General features: G+C 38.2%; 1 protein-coding gene across 6 annotated transcripts in view; it reads left to right on the top strand.

Annotated features, from left to right (window-relative positions):
* Window positions 1–15,598, top strand: part of TRAPPC8 (trafficking protein particle complex subunit 8) — a 99,562-nt gene extending 83,964 nt beyond the window's left edge. For all 6 annotated transcript variants that reach the window (XM_060173662.1, XM_060173665.1, XM_060173663.1 and 3 more), the window contains 5 exons: window positions 2,445–2,618; window positions 5,573–5,674; window positions 9,011–9,156; window positions 12,998–13,087; window positions 14,578–15,598. In XM_060173662.1, the coding sequence (XP_060029645.1) occupies window positions 2,445–2,618; window positions 5,573–5,674; window positions 9,011–9,156; window positions 12,998–13,087; window positions 14,578–14,812 (747 nt within the window). In that variant the 3' untranslated portion in view covers window positions 14,813–15,598. The remainder of the gene's footprint in view (window positions 1–2,444; window positions 2,619–5,572; window positions 5,675–9,010; window positions 9,157–12,997; window positions 13,088–14,577) is intronic.
* The last annotated feature ends 2,110 nt before the right edge of the window (window positions 15,599–17,708 follow it).

Raw genomic sequence — 17,708 nt, 5'->3', positions numbered from 1 at the left:
ATGACACTGACGTTAAGTCTATAGGACCCCTACCCCACCCTTTCTTTATGTGAGGACTTGTCACATCCATTTGTATATAAGGCGAGGGTCAGCCATAAGGATTTTGAAAAAGTATGCCCTAGTTTTTGTTTTTTTTTTTTTAATTTAAAATGTTAAAAATTAAAATGCTCTTTAATTGAGGTAACACTAGCTTACAGGCTTTTATGTTTTAGGGATATAATTTCATACCTCTTCTTGATATTTGTTATCACTCCATTTCTTCCGTCAGAATACCAGTATTCGTTCACGTATGGCTATTAGATCTGCTCCACTCTTAAAACCCTTAAGTGACCTCCATTCTTCGGTCAGATGTGAACCCAATTTTTGACCTATAAAAAATGAAAACTTTGCTCTAGTACATTGTATCTTGGGTACAGAACAAGAATAGGCCTGATTGCAAGGGCCTTAAAGACCTAAAAAGGAGATTGGAAAGACTACTTAGACAACTATTAGACCTGGGCTGGCAAAATGGCTCCCTTGGATAGTGTGTGGGAACAGTGTTAAGTCTGTTCCACCACACTGGAGGAAGCTTCGTGTTACGCTTCCCCTCCCCCCATTCCATTTATTTCCAGCACTATCAGGAGAGAGTTGGCTTCAAGTGGGAAAGTCCTAGCATGATACATGGATCAGTCATGTCAAATCCTAGGTAACTATGAGTTGTTACATTATTTTTTCTTTGTGGTCTTGATAATTCCAAACATCTTTACGTTGTTGTAATAGTTTGCATTACTCTTGCCATTCGCATCGTCTAAATTCCCTTTTGTCACTGTCTTGACCTTTTGAGAGAGTAGTTTTCAATACCAGAAGCCTAATAATTAAAAAAAAAAAAATTTTTTTTTTTTTTTTGAGAAATTCTTACTTTCTGAGTAGTTAAACTTGGTTTTTGGAACTGCAGTTGTTTTCTTAATTTCTTTTTTTAAATTTCTTTATTGGGGGATTAATGTTTTACCGTCCACAGTAAATACAATAGTTTGTACATACATAACATTTCTCAGTTTTCCACATAACAATACAACTCCCACTAGGTCCTCTGTCATCCTTTTCCAGGACCTGTACTCTCCCCTCCCCCCCCATCCACCCCAGAGTCTTTTACTTTGGTGCAATACACCAACTCCAGTTCAGGTTGTACTTGTGTTTTCTCTTCTGATCTTGTTTTTCAGCTTCTTCCTGAGAGTGAGATCATCCCATATTAGACATTCTGTTTCTGACTTATTTCACTTAACATGATTTCTTCTTAATTTCTTTTTATAAGTTAAAATTCCTTTTAAAAAAATCACCAGGACCCTTAAACTATATTACTTTGTAATTTTCATTTTATTTTGTATTTGTTGCTAAAGAAATCTTATAGAGGGCCACTGAAGAAGACAGAAACTGAGATATTTTCCCTTTTACTGAATATGATTGCATAAGTACATCTTACCAAACACTAAAATGTAATTGAGAAAACTGTAGGGACAGTTTACCAGATAAAGATTTTTTCCAACAGGGAAGTAATGTGTATTTAACAATTAACTTGGAAGCTATGAAAATAGTTCAGTTCACAGGACTTCTCTGTCTTAGGGTCTCAATTTGATTCCCAGTGCTGTGTGTACCATGAAATGAATGTTCATTAAAGACTCAACTGGAAACTTAGCATTTATGCAATATAGGCTATAGTATAAAAAAATCCCAAGTGTGGATATTTTACTGACAGTATTAAGGAGAATCTTACATTTCTGAATCCACTTGTAATTTTCTCATGGTTTCTCAGTTGAAGTATAATCTTATCAAAGCTAAGGAATGGAAGCACCTATATTTTCATTCTGTCTCATTTAATAGTGAGTGTCTAGTGTTTAAAGTATTTGAATTAGAATTTGTTTATAAGTAAATAATTTTTTTGCAACTATTTTTTGTTGTAATTGTTGTTGTCGTCGTTGGATAGAACAGAGAGAAATGGAGAGAGATGGGGAAGATGGGGAGAGAAAGACAGACACCTGTAGACCTGCTTCACTGCCCGTGAAGTGACTCTCCTGCAGGTGGGGAGCCGGGGGAGCCAGGGGCTCGAACCGGGATCCTTTAGCCAGTCCTTGCGCTTTGCGCCACCTGCGCTTAACCCACTTCGCTACCGACTGGCCCCCACAACTGATTTTCTTAAAGATGTGTTCATCCCTTTTGGATACTTGAAGAGCTTAAACAAATGACATAGCAGTTTAGATGAAGTAATTTGAAGTAACAGCTTTAAGATTAAAGGTAATTTGTGCCGAATATTTTAGGTGTTCAAGTCTTAGAGTGACCATGCCACACCCATTCATGTTGGCTAGAAGTGGTTGAATAAGCTTTTGGGGTATATAGACACTATAGAAACAAGTTGTAGTGGGATATATTTAATTGAAAATAAGTATGCAGCTATGGTTTTCTTTCAACAGATAGTAAGTTCAGCAAGTCCATGTGCAGACTTCTTCTATCGAAGTTTATCCTCTGAACTGAAGATAATACAAAGCCAGCCATCTGTGCATACAGAAAAGCAGTCCGTAGAGGATGCCGTGAGATTAATTCAGAAGTGCAGTGAAGTGGATTTGAATATTGTTGTATTGTGGAAGGTATGTGTTATGGAGCTATTTTAGCAAACCTTATGTGAGGTCACACTGGGAAGTGCCTCAGGACCTCATGCTTGCATGATACTTACTGCTCAGTAGCCTCCCTGGCACAACTTTTTACCTTTCATTGTTTTGGAACATAGGGAGGGAGAGACACCATAGCACAGTTACACCATCCATGTGTCACTTCTAGTGTTCCAGCATCGTGTTGGGGCCCAAACCTAGAGCCTTGTGCATGGAATGGTACAAGCTCTACCAGGTAAGCTGTCTCCCAGCATTGATAGTAGAGTGTCTCTCTCTCCTTCCTCCCTCCCTTCCTCCCTCCCTCCCTCCCTCCCTCCCTTCCTTCCTTTCTCCTTTTTTTTATTGCCACCAGAGTTTTATATCTATCTGCTCACTACCACCACTCCTGCTCCTGGCAAAATCTAGTCAAGTCTAGTCTTGCCTTTGCCTTCCTTCCTTTTTCCTTACCCTCCTTTCCTTCCTCTTTCCCTTTCTCCTTTCCTCCCCCTCCACTCCCCTCTCCTTTCCTATTTCTTTTTGTTTCTGTTCTCTTAATTCCTTTTCTTTTTCTTATTGATCGAGATAGAGAAAAAAATGAGATGAAAGGGGGACAGAGAGGGAGAGAGAGATAGCACTGCTTCACTGCTGGTGAAGCACCTCCCCTCAAAAGTGGGAACTAGAAGCTTGAACCCAGGTCCTCAAGGATGGTAAACTTCTGCTCTACCCAGTGGGAAACCAGCTGCTCTCTAACTTCCCTCCTTTACCCCCTCCATTGTTATTTGAGCTGAAAAACAAATATAAACTGCTAGTTACATGTTTGTTTGTTTGTTTTCTTTCTGCTTAAATTTTCTAGTTCCAAAGGCTTTAAGTTGGGGAGAGACATCTATCACAGGGAGATGAGAAATAGTACCCAAGTGTCAACAGCTATACTATAAGCCACTAACTCCCCAGTGAAGTGATAAAAAGTAAGATAGCATGAAAAATAAATAAAATTTCATAGTTCTATTATTACATTTTTGCCTAAAGAATTGATTTGTTCAAATCGAACAACTTTATTCTGCTGATAAGTCACCATCAGTGGTACTTTAGAGTATCATATACCTCACAGGCTTTATGAAAACAGGTCACTCAATGCTTTGTTGTGGATACTTCTAAGCATTAAAAGCAGAAAGGTCTCTTACGTCCCCGTCCCTCAGACCCCAGGAGCCACTCACTTGTTGCTGTTCATGTGTGATTTGTCCCATCCTTTGTGGTGATCTTTACTTTTGCCTCCCTTTATTTTTCACTATAGTACTTTTTTAAAAATTATTTTGTTAATATTTATTATTGGATAGAGACAGAGAAATTGAGAAGGTGAAGGGGAAGATAGGGAGAGAGAGACACCTGCAGCCCTGCTTCACCACTCACAAAGCTTCCCTCCTGCAGGTGGGGACAGGGGCTTGTGCATTGAATGTGTGCGCTTAACCAGGTGTGCCACTGCCTGGCCCCCAATATAGTATTTATCAAATGTCATATTTATCTGTGAATGCTTCATATTATTATTATTATCTCTTTCACCAAATGAACAGTAATAATTTGGGGGCCAGGAAAATAACTCATTTGGACATATGTGTGAGCCAGATTTGAGCCTGGCCCCCCACCATATTAAAAGAAACTTTGATGCTGTTATTTGTCTCCCTTCCTCCCCCCTACCCCACCTCCAGTTCCTTCTTTCCTTCCTTCTTCCCCTTTCTCCCTCCCTCCTTCCTTCCTTCCTTCCTTTTTAACCAGGGTACTGCTCAGTTCTGGTTTATGGTGGTGCAGGGAGGATTAAACCTGGGACTTTGGAGACTCAGGCATGAGTATTTTTGCATAACCATTATGCTACCCCCCCTCTCTGTTTCTAGCTAAAAATAAATAATAAAAAATAATAATTCTAAGTAATTCATAATATTGATCTTGTCCAATTATTTGAGATTATCTGAAAATATTATTTTGACTTGAAAAATCAGATTAAAAAATATTTTTTAAGACTAATAATAAAGCTTGTCTTAGGGAAAAATTACTAGGCTTTAGGGTCTGGGGAATAGCCCACGTAGTAAAAGATGCTCCTTACTGTGTGCGAGGCCCTGACTTTGAGCTTTGGCACCACATGGGAGCACGTGGACGTTACCAGGAAGCTCCCTGGTGGTAGAGCCATCCTCTAGTGCCTCTCTTATTCTGCCTCTTCCTCACTCCTTTCTCTGTCTCAAAAAAATAAGAAGATTGACGCCACTCAGCTGTGTCACTTATGACTTATGACCTGACACTACATAACTAATCTTTTTTTTTTTTTTTTGCTTTTTTAACCTCCTTATTCAAGTGAGATCCACATGATAGTCCAGAATGAAATTGCTTAGGCTTTTATTTTTCCTAATATGACCTAAACTGTAAGAGAGAGAAGGCTTATTGTTCATAGCACCTCCCTTTGCATCTTATTTCGTCTATTAAAAAGTGTTTACTTATTTAGTTTTTAACTAATGCACTGCTCAGCTCTGGCTTCTGGCGGTAACTCAGCAAGCATAATACACACTTTGCTGTGCATGAGGCCCTGAGTTTGATCCTTGGCCACTTATGAGAACACCGTTGGCAATGTGGAAGCAAACTCCATGATGATGGAGTGTTTTGGTGTCTCCCTTTCTCTTGGTCTCTCCCTCTGAGTATATAGAATTAAAATGTTGAGCTGGGAATGCTGCTTACATGTGAGGCCCTGCTTTATGGTCTGGTGCTGCATTGGGGGGGGGGGGTCATTGAGAGCATGAGAAAAGATCTTCCTGACATTTAGCCAGTGTTATATTGGGACAAAATAGGTTGAATGACTAAAAACTAGAAATTCTGCCAGATCATGAGTACTGATAATTGATAAGCATTAGCCTTATATTTTCGGCCAGCAGACATTGTATTGGTTCTAAGAGTAATATTTCTGTCTTTCTTAGGCATATGTGGTAGAAGACAGTAAACAACTAATTTTGGAAGGTCAGCATCATGTCATTCTTCACACTATAGGAAAAGAAGCCTTTTCATATCCTCAGAAACAGGTAACACAAAGTTTTCTTAAGAACTTGGAGAGTCACTTGCTTTTTGTATATTTGAAAAAAACTGGTTTGTACTAGCTTTCATATTGAGCTTCGAGGAAGGAAATGGTAGCAGAAAAGCTTACTGAAATTTTTTTCCCTTTTGTTGCCCTTGTTTTTATTGTTGTTGTAGTTATTGTTGTTGTTACTAATGTCATTGTTGTTGGATAGGACAGAGAGAAATAAAGAGGTGTGGAGACAGAGAGGGGAGAGAAAGATAGACACCTGCAGACCTCCTTCTCCGCCTGTGAAGCGACTCCACTGCAGGTAGGGAGCCAGGGGTTGGAACCGGGATCCTTACGCCAGTTCTTAGGCTTGACACCACATGAACTTAACCCGACATGCTTGGGACCACATGCACTACTGCCCGACCCCCAGCTTATTGAAATTTAAAGCAAAGTTAAATTGATTTAAATTTCATTGAAACTGATAAAGATTATTAATATACATTGATGTTATTAGAATTTTCTAAGATATATATGTTGAATATTCAGTCTAGAATTCTTAGTTGTAAATAACCATTATGCTATCTACCTTTGCCCTCATTCCTTTTCTATAGTTTTTAAAATATATATATTTAAGTTTATTCTGGATAGAGACAGAGAGAAATGGGGGGGGGACACCTGTAGCACTGTTTTAGGTGAAACTCCCCCCCCCCCCCATATACAGGTTGGGACTAGGGGCTTGAATTAGCGTCCTTGAGCATTGTAATGTGTACACTCAACCATGTGTGCCACCACCTGACTTCTCTTTTTTCTATTGATTTCTTTCCTTAATCAGTCTCAATTACTTGGTAAATTGCAGGCATCATAACATTTTACATGTATATATTTCACTGAATATTCCTGAAGCCAAGGACATTTTCCAAAGCCTTTACTAAATTCAAGAAATTTTTTATCACTGATGCAGTGTTCTTTATAGTCTATATTCAAATGTCATCAAAGATCTCCATTATATCTTTTTTAATATATAGAAAATGGAGGTATTGACAAGATCATAGGATAAGAGGGGTACAATTCCCACCACCAAAGGTCCGTGTCCCATTCTCTCCCTTGAAAACTTTTCTATTCTTTATCCCTCTAGGAGTATGGACCCAGGGTTATTATGGGGTGCAGAAGGTAGAAGGTCTGGCTTCTGTAATTGCTTCCCTGCTGAACTTGGGCATTGGCAGGTTGATCCATACTCCCAGTCTGTCTCTCTTTCCCTAGTGGGGCAGGGCTTTGGGGAGGTGAGGCTCTAGGACATATTGGTGGGGTTGTCTGCCCAGGGAAGTCAGATTGGCATCATGGTAGCTTCTGGAACCTGGTTGCTGAAAAAGCATTAAGATGTAAAGCAGAACAAATTGTGAACTAATTATGAACCTAAAGGCAAGAATATTGCAGATGAAGATTTGGGGGTCTCCATTTTGGAAAAAGCTAATAGGTGTTGTTAAAATTTCGGATGGCTCCAGCTGGCCGGGCTAGCTTCACGGCTGGGCAGGGCAGCTGTATTTCTTTATTCAGGAACAACGATTCATAAACTAAGACAAACTAATCACCAAACAGAACTCTGCTGTCTCTTTGCAGCGGCGCAAGCACTCTCTCTCTTACTCTCGAACTCAGGAACCCTCTTTTCTCTCGAACTCTGCAACTCTTCAACTCTGGAACTCTGAAACTCTGGCGGGGTTCCTTGGGGCGGGGCCAAGCGGGCCCGCGAAATTAGCAGGCCTGATCTAATTCTCTTGGCGGGGGAGAACTAGCACCCAATGTAAAGCATACAACAAATAGGTTTATTTTAGGTATATTCCAAGGGGCCAATGCCTTTACCAGCTTTTGCCTGAGTCTGACAGCTAACATGCAGGTGGACCCAAGGTATTGTCTGGGGAGATGGTGTCATAGTTGGAAAAAGGACTAGAAAGCAGGGAAGAGAGTAACTCCCAAATATGGGGAAAGAATCTAAATATTGTTAGCTGTAAACTTCATGGATTTGATCTGGGGGCCATATTCAGCACAGGAGCATATGTAACATCTGTATCTGTGTAGCTCTGAGCTCGCATTTTGTGTGGTCAGAGCTAGGAACATTCCAGGCTGCACTAATTTCAGGACCCATCTTCCTTTAGTGATAGAGCATGTGTCCAACCCCCCTTCAGAGAATGGAACATTCCCTACCATTGTTGATCCACATTGAGGGCAAGGTCCTACAGGGGTCCACAAAGGGGTCCATTATGTTGTTCCTGATGGAGATGACCAGTGACAATGGAGAAAGGGATCTGTTAGAGGTCTAGGCCTATCGTGTCTGTGTGGGAATCCCGGGACTCTCCATTACGTCTTTTAAATGTAGTTTACATTTTTCTATCCAGGATGCAGTCCTGGGCCTTGCATAAGTTTACTTGTTTTTCTTCTTAGTCTCCTTAACCTGAAATTGTTTCTCAACTTTTATTGTGTCGATTATGACAGTGGCTTTTTAAAAATTTTTATGAAGAATCTGAGCCAGTTATTTTTTAGTTATTTTGTGACTCTTTAGATTTAATGTGTTCCGTTATGATTAAAGTTACATTTTTATCAGAGATACAACATATGATATGTTTTTGTTAGTGTATCACATCAAATAAATGATATTGATTTATGTTTTAGTTAACCATTTTGCCTTTGCTAGTAATAAGTAGTTTGTGGAAAGAGAACTTGAGATTATATAAATAGAGGCTGAGGAAATATGATAGTTTTTATAATAAGCCTTTTGTTTAAAAATTAAATTTTGGTTGAATTTGTTATGTGGAAAACTGGGAAATGTTATACATGTACAAACTATTGTATTTTACTGTCAACTGTAAGCCATAATTGCCTTAATAAAGAAGTTTTTGAAAAATGAAAATTTCAGTCAAATTTAGATCATTAGCTATTAAAATATGTTCTTACACAATGAAATACTCATAGCATAAGTACCAACTGACCTTGATGGGAACCACTCAGTTCTGGAAGTTATTTTCATTACTATGACTATTACCCCATTTTATATATGAGGGGATAAGGTTTAAAAGTATTAAGTAATTTCTCCAGGATCACAGAGCTAATATGGGAATAGACTGGAATTCATGTCATTCATGTAAATTCAGCACACTCTAAGTAGAGAATGAGCAAATGATTCTAGTTGCTGTTTTATCCTAGGTAATATTGCAGATGACACCAGTTATTCAAATAACGGGGGGAACGTCTTGTTTTATGCTTTACTTTATCTCTTTGGTGTTTAACATCTCTTGTTTATATAAACTTTATTTGAACAAGTCAATGTTTTTACTATCATACCCTTTTTTTCTACTTTCAGGAGCCTCCAGAAATGGAACTCTTAAAATTCTTCAGGCCAGAACACCCTCCTGTTCCCTCAAGGCCATCAGCAGAACAACTTTCTAATCTCATTAAAACGAGTCTTCACTATCCAGAATCCTTTAATCATCCATTTCATCAGAAAAGGTTCGAGTTCATTTTTATTAAAATTGTTTTCTATAACACATGCACACACATTGATTTCTTTTGGCAGTGGCATTGGTGTAAGTATTAAATATGATAATAAATCTATAAGCATTTCTCTAAAGTGTAGTAATATAGAGTAATTGTAATGTAGAACTTTGGTTAAGCATAGATACTGCCTCCTAAGTGGGAGGCTGAATGGTGGTGCACCCCAAGCAGCTCACATGGTACAGTGCAGGAGCTCACAGGTTCAAGCCCCAGACCTCACCTCTAAGGGCAAAGTGATAGAGCAGTGGCGCAGGTGTCTTCCTTCTCTCTGCCTTCTCTCTGCCTTTCTACCTCTGTTATTCACTTTCTATCAAAGAAAGAGGGAATTTAAAAAAAAAAAAAAAAGGCCGCTGTGTAATAGAGCTACAATTACCTTGGTGCCAGAAAAAATCAAAGGAAAACGAGAAGACTGAAATGTGGTGCTGCATTCTTTCGTTACGGCATATAACAGTTCTCAGGAGCAAAAATGTGCAACCAGAGTTAACTTCTCCACACAGCTAACAGCCAAATGATCAGCTCTGCTCAATAAATAGAGCATCTGCTAACATCTTACAAGGCCCGTGTGCTCTGAGTCTATACCTTGTCCACCTCCAGCCTCGTTAGTCACTCTAGGATTATGCAGAGTATATTCTTTTTCTGTCCATCTTTTTTTCCCCACATAATATTCTGTAATCAATCATTACAAAAAGCTGTAAAATCTATTTTTTTTTTTTTTTACCTTTTAAAATCACAAGAATTGGGCTTATTGTTACAGCAAATACATCCACAGCACTTGAGGGTCTGGGAATGAGTTAACTAGTTCCTATACAACTACGGCAATGAGAACGAAGTCTTTATAGAAGAAAGAAATACATTTCATGTAACAAAACAAGAATAGAGGCAAAGTGACAAAGTTGAAGAAATTGCTAACAGATGAATTTAAGAAACTCTGATTTTACGCATCCGACTTACTGATAATAGCTTTCTTTGTCCATCCATTGTTTAACTTAATTTTAATTAATTAATTAAGTTTAAGATAGAAATGAGCAAAGAGAGAGTAGAAGAGATCACAACAGGGAGTCGGGCGGTAGCACAGCGGGTTAAGCGCACGTTTCGGGAAGCGCAAGGACTGGCATCCTGGTTCGAGCCCCCCAGCTCCCCACCTGCAGGGGAGTCGCTTCACAAGCGGTGAAGCAGGTCTGCAGTTGTCTATCTTTCTCTCCCCCTCTCTGTCTTTTCCTCCTCTCTCCATTTCTCTCTTTCCTATCCAACAACGACATCAATAACAACAACAGTAACTACAACAATAAAAGCAAGGACAACAAAAGGGAAAATAAATAAATATTAAAAAAACATTTAAAAAAGAGAGAGAGACCACAACAACAAGGTTCCCCCCACTGTGCTGGGGCCAGGACTGGACCCTGGATGGCACACATGGCAAAGTTGCTCACCATCAAGTGAGCTACTGCCCTGGTCTCCCGTCGGCTGTGTTGTATGTACAGCGAACCCACTGACTAAACAACAGCCTTGCAGGTCTTCACTAGCAAGTCAAAATCGTCAAAAAACTGTTCAAATACTTTACAAATACCCTGTATTAAAAATACTGTTTTATTACACTTCATCTTTTTCTGATGATATCCTGTTGCCTAATAGCTTTCTTCCAAGGCGAGATTCCCAGCGCATCAGCATATTTCTGAGTAAGAAAGATTAATACTAAGATAGGGCTACGAGAGGAGATGAGGTTTTCAGGGCCACGTGAGTATTTGAGTACACAAGAGTCAGTTTATCTACTCTACAACAGAGCTTAACTTTGGCATTATTTTTATTTGAACTATTTTGAATTCTGCTGTCAGTATTCTTACCTATCTCTCTTGGGGTATGCCTGCATACCCTTTATTGGAGTGCTGGGATGGGATGGGAGAGAATATTTACCTAAAAAGTTTTCCAAATACTTTTTTTTTTTTACTAATTTGCATATCGCACTGCACTATGTGGAGTCCATCTGTTCTCTCCCCTCAGTACTTATTATTCGTAGATTCTGAATGTTAGTTATTTTAATTATTTTTTAAAAAATTTTATTATCTTTATTTTTTTTTTTAATTTATTTCCTTTTCTTGCCCTTGTTGTTCTATTGTTGTAGTTATTGTTGTTGTTATTATTATCATTGTTGTTGGATGGACAGAGAGAAATGGAGAGAAGAGGGGCAGACAGAGAGGGGAGAGAAAGACAGACACCTGCAGACCTGCTTCACCACCTGTGAAGCGACTCCCCTGCAGGCGGGGAGCCAGGGGCTCGAACTGGCATCCTTATGTCAGTCCTTGCGCTTTGCGCCACGTATGTTAAAAAATATTTTGAACAGGCCAGGTGGTAGCGTGCCTGGTTGAATGCACGTTACAGTGCGCAAGGACCCAGGTTCGAGCTCTCACTCCCCACCTTCAGGGGGAAAGCTTCACGAGTGGTGAAGCAGGACTGCAGGTGTTTCTCTCCCCCTCTGCCACCCCCTCCCCTCTCCATTTCTGGCTGTCTCTATCTAATAAATAAAGATAAAAAGATTAAAAAATCCTTTTGATCATAAATCTCTGTCTGGATCTTAATGTTGCTCAGTACACACAGATTTGAGAATCAAATGGAGACAACAAAACCCCCAAAAGTTCCTGAGTTTGTGCTTTGAGACAAAGCATACAGTTAAAATCTAACATAAGTGAATATATCAGACTGGAAACCTACTCAGTGCTCTGTGTTGCCCCCTTACCTGTAGGAGAGTTGGTGGGGGGAGGGCGGTGGTGGTGAGGCCAAGCAAAACTAGTACAAACTAAAGGATATGTTTTTGTTTAGTGAAATCTGTTGTTTCCAGTATTGCTTAGAAAGAATTCTCAGAGGATTTAAAATTTGTGAGAGCACAAATATTTGAGCAGAATTTTAAAGATTTTTTTTTTTGTAAGCTTTTAAGGTCACTAACCCAACACCCCCCCCCCCACACACACACACACACAATATTTCTTTGTTCTTTGAGTATATAATGTAAAGTAACATTATGCAGCCAGGTTTCCTTTGTGTGTAAGTTATATTTATTTGGAGTGCTCTTCACTTGGAATCTGTTTCAGTAAGTGTGTGTTTCCTCTTCCATTATTGCCAACCCTTTCTCCTATGCATCAGTAATTTACTAATTAGAATGTTTTGCCAGATCATAAGTTACTTAAGGATATGTGTGTACTTGAAAGAACTTTACATACAAGTTATTATCTAGAAATAATTCTCCTGTTCTTCAAAATATGATCACATGATGCGCAAAGACCAGGCTTGAGCCCCCACTTCCTCCTTCAGGGTGGCAGTCTCAGGAGTGGTGAAGGATGTCTGCAGGTGTCTGTCTTTCTCTTTGCCTCTCCTTGATTTTTCTCTGTCCTAGCAAATGAAACGGGGGGGGGGGGGAGGGAGGGAGGGAGGGGGAGAGAGAGAAAGAGAGGAATGAAGGGAGGGAGGGAGAGAAGAGCCATCAGGCACAGTGGATTCTCTGTGCTGGCATGGAGTCCCAGTGAGAACCCTGGTTGGGGGCGGGGGGGTAGAGAAAAGATTAGCTATACTAAATGAGAAATTTTGTGGATGTGTATATTCTGACATTTAGCATTGAGGCATCACATTAATGTTTTTCACAACTTAACATAAATTTTCTTGAGTGCTTTTAAAACTAAATTCTTCTTTTACTTGAATTAGATTTTCTCCAGAGCCTATGCTATATTTGTTAGATAAGTGTTAATTTTCAAGAAAGTTCTTTTTAAGAATTCATGACTAACTTTTTGAAAAATGTTTTCTCCTCTAGCCTTTGTTTAGTACCAGTTACCCTTTTACTGTCAAATTGTTCTAAGGCTGATGTTGATGTAATAGTTGATCTTCGGCATAAAACCACAAGGTAAAGATTTATTTAGTGCTAAGTTGCTTTGTAGTTTAGGATTTAGAGCAAGTGACCATGGTGGGTGGCACAGTGGGGGACATCTGGACAGAACAAGCATGACATCTACACCTCACACCCCAGCAGCCCATATACAAGAGTGAAAATTCTTGTTGTCTGTTTCTCTATCTTGCAAAATAAAATAAATTTTAAAAGCAAGATATAAAGTGACTTCAACAATGTGATATTTTGAAATTATGCAGATTATCACCTAGCTTGGATAGAAACTTACTCAAACAGGGTCCGGGTGGTAGCGCACCTGGTTGAGTGCACATGTTACAATACACAAGGACTCAGGTTTGAGCCCCCAGTCCTCACCTGCAGGGGAAAGCTTTGCAAGTCGTGAAGCAGTGTTGCAGGTATCTTCTTGTCTCTCTCATTCTCTTTGCCTCTCTATCACCCCCTTCCCTCTGGATTTCTGGCTGTCTCTATCCAATAAGTAAACAAAGAGAATAAAAAAAAGAAACTCAAACATGCCTTGATTTTTTTTTTTTTTTTTGGTTGTTATAAAAAAGTGACTGAATGTTGTCTTAACAATAATGACAAAATGGAAAGCAGTGTCTTTAGATTTTCACGAGAGGCAAAAAGGTTTTATAAAAAGTTTATTGGTGATAATACTAACACTGAAAACTGACAAGTTCATGATAGTGGCTAAAGATATTTTCGTAACTATAAAATGTTACTTAACAAAGAAGATATGATTATAGTATACTCTTTTAATATCACATTCCCCAAGAGCTAGGTACTTTTTGGAATTCAGAAATCGTGTATTTTTTAAGAAAGTAATGTAAAGCATACAGCTGTGTATCATATAACGCCTCAGACAGGATTTGGAGCAGCTCTGTAGAATCCAAACGCATTCTGTGAATTAGCTAATATCTTACTAGTGACAACGAGGCTTTTTTTTTTTTTTTTTTGGAGGGGGTGGTGGTGGTAATTGTTTCAGTATGGTACACATCTGTTTTTATGTCTGTATGGTCAGACTCCATTATTTACTAGCTGCTGTCTTAACTTTTTGTCTAGAAACGTAGTAATGATGGGCAAACATCAGGTGGTAGTAGTTTTTTTTTTTATTATTAAACATTTATTTATTGCCTTGTTGCCCTTGTTTTTTGTTGTAGTTATTATTGTTGCCATCGTTGTTGGATAGGACAGAGAGAAATGGAGAGAGGAGAGGAAGACAGAGAGGGGGAGAGAAAGACAGACACCTGCAGACCTGCTTCACTGTGAAGCAGGTGGGGAGCCAGGGGCTCGAACCGGGATCCTTGTGCTTTGTGCCACATGCATGCGCGTAACCCGCTGCGCTACTGCCTGACTCCCATTAATAATAGTTTTAATAGCTATTACTGTTCCTAGAAGTGATATTGCTTGATGGGAGAGCTGCATGAATGTTCTTTGGGGGGGTGGAAAGTAAACAATCTTCCAGTTTAACCGTTCTCCTCTTTTTCTAGTCCAGAAGCATTGGAAATCCATGGATCATTCACGTGGCTTGGACAAACACAGTATAAACTTCAGCTTAAAAGCCAGGAGATTCACAGTTTGCAGTTAAAAGCATGCTTTGTTCATACAGGCGTCTATAACCTGGGGACTCCTAGGGTATTTGCAAAGTTATCAGACCAAGTTACAGTGTTTGAAACTAGTCAGCAAAACTCAATGCCTGCCCTGATCATCATCAATAATGTGTGACAGCTTGCAAACTTGTGCTGAAATACACAAGAATCATTTCACCAAATGGGTTTTAAAGCAGTATTTGAAATTCCTAACTTGTTAAGGAGATTGGTGTCAGATCACTGCAAAAATACCCTGACTTGTCAATTTGTTGATTTGTTGATGATACAAAGCACGTTGGACTGAAAATACTTATATTTTTTTTATTTCTTTCAAACCTGGTAATAATTTACTTGCTCTAACACAGTTTAAACATATCCACGTACCTTATTAAGCCCCATCTTCAATTTGGTGTCTGTCAGCTGTTACAAGTTATTGATGGCATATGAATATTAGGAGATGATTTCTGAGGAAGGAATGGCCTGTTGGCAATGCCTCTAAAGCCATTAGTCTAAATTCCAGCTTTACTGTGAAATTCTATAGAGTGTTAAAATTCAAATTTTCCTGTCTTGCTTCACACAATTTCAAAAATAATTTTGAATTGTGTTTATTATAGAGTCTTCACACTTCAATATCTGGTGGTTCCTATGGCTTATATAAAACTTTGTAAAAACAATTTTTTTCTGATGCTTTGAATATAGTTTTAAAGGTTTTACCTTTTTCCCCTCATCTCAGCATAAGAGCGCACTATTTCACTATATAAATTTTTGTCTTTTAAATTATCATATTCTTTATTACGTAACTTTAACAATTGAACTGATCTGTTAATATAAATCCCAAGTTAATTAAAATAAGCTTTTCAAAAATGTATTATATTTATAACAAATATACTGTAAATAGAATAAAGACATGGTATTCACTGTATAGATTCATTATATCTTTTTTATTCTAAATATATTCTTTATTTTTTAAATTTATTTCTTTATTGGGTAATTAATGTTTTACATTCAACAGTAAATACAATAGTTTGTACATGCATAACATTCCCTAGTCTCCCATTTAACAATACAACCCCCACTATGTCATTTATCATCCTTCATGGACCTGTATTCTCCCCACCCAATAGTCTTTATTTTAAATGATTGCCTGTAATACCACTATGGCAGGTGTCAAATCAGATTTTCTAGAAAACTTAGGATCTCTGGTTCCAGAAGTGAGATACAATATTTGTTCCTTTAGTCCTTTGCAGCAATGTTTTACATGATCAGATTTATTTTAAAATATGTCATATGTACAAATTTGGATAATCTTCTTATTCCTTAAGGAGAAAGGAAAATCAGTTGTTGAACCTGTTTTAGATAACCACATAGCAGACTGTGGTGTTGATTATGATAGACTAGATAATCTAACCTTCATAGTGGCATAAAATTAAAGTCTAAGGAAAAATACTAGAAAACATCTTCTTGAAAACAAACTTTTACCAATATAGTTAACGATCAGTGATCCAAAATTTGGGAGGAGAAAATCCAGAGATACTATCAACATATCGGGTTGCAGATGCTCTCAGACTTAGCATGGTTTCACTTAGATTTCTTGACTGTTACTAGTGTGAAAGCAATGCACATTCAGTAAAAAAATAAAATACTGTGGACTTCTATGATGCTGGGCAGTGGCAATAACTACAATTTTCTATCAACATTATTTTTTCTATAATAATATTCTCAACTCATAATGGCTTTGTGAAGTTATAACCCCATTGAAAGTTGAGGAAGAGCTGTATTTTGCCTTAGAAAGTATGCTAACTTAGAATCAGCTAAGAGAAGGAAACTTATATATGGCATACTTAGAGTCAAGAAAGACAGACCAGGAGAAATCTATTCTCATATCTGACATGATAGACTTTAAAATAGATAAGATTAAAAAAGATAGGAATGGACACTACTTAATGCTCAGAGGATCAGTTAATCAAGAGGACTTAACAATTATTAACATCTATGCACCCAATGAGAAGCCATCTAAATACATCAAACTTCTACTGAAAGTGCTACAGCAATATATTAACAGTAACACAATCATAGTAGGGGATTTCAACACCCCACTCTCTCAACTTGACAGATCATCCAGGCAGAAAGTCAATAAAGACATAAGGGAGCTAAATGAAGAGATAGATAAACTAGAACTATTGGACATTTTCAGAGTCATTCATCCCAAGAAACTGGAATACACATTTTACTCAAATCCACATGGGTCATTCTCAAGGATAGACCATATATTAGGCCACAAAGACAGCATCAGCCAATTCAAGAGCATTGAAATCATCCCAAGCATCTTCTCAGACCACAGTGGAATTAAACTAACACTTAACAATCAACAAAAGATTAGTAACAGTGCCAAAATGTGGAAGCTCAACAGTACACTTCTTAACAACTTCTGGGTCAAAGAGGAAATCAAGGAAGCAATCAAAATGTTTCGAGAGTTCAATGAAAATAAGACACAAGCTATCAAAATATTTGGGACACAGCTAAAGCAGTCCTAAAAGGGAAGTTCATAGCTATACAAGCACACATTAGGAAACAAGAAAAAGCACAAATAAACAGCCTGATTGCACATCTTAAAGACCTAGAAGAACAACAACAAAGGAAACCTAAAGCAACCAGAAGGACAGAAATTACTAAAGTTAGGGCAGAAATAAATAACATTGAGAATAAGAAAACCATACAAAAGCTCAACGAAAGTAAATGTTGGTTCTTCAAAAGAGTAAACAAATTCGACAAACCTTTAGCCAGACTCACAAAACAAAAAAGGGAGAAGACCCAAATAAATTGGATAGTAAATGAAAGAGGAGATATCACAACAGACACCGCAAAAATTCAACATAAGCAACTATATGCCACCAAGTTAGAGAACCTGGAAGAAATGGACGATTTCCTAGATAACCTACCAACTTCCAAAACTAAGTAAAGAGGAAGTGGATAACATGAACACACAGCTAATGAAATTGAAACAGTTATCAAAAATCTCCCCAAAAATAAAA

This window comes from Erinaceus europaeus, chromosome 15 (assembly GCF_950295315.1).
Source record: "Erinaceus europaeus chromosome 15, mEriEur2.1, whole genome shotgun sequence".
NCBI classification, from domain to species: Eukaryota; Metazoa; Chordata; class Mammalia; order Eulipotyphla; family Erinaceidae; genus Erinaceus; species Erinaceus europaeus.
The sequence above is the reverse complement of the archived record's forward strand: the minus strand, read 5'-3'. Positions and strand labels throughout refer to the sequence as shown.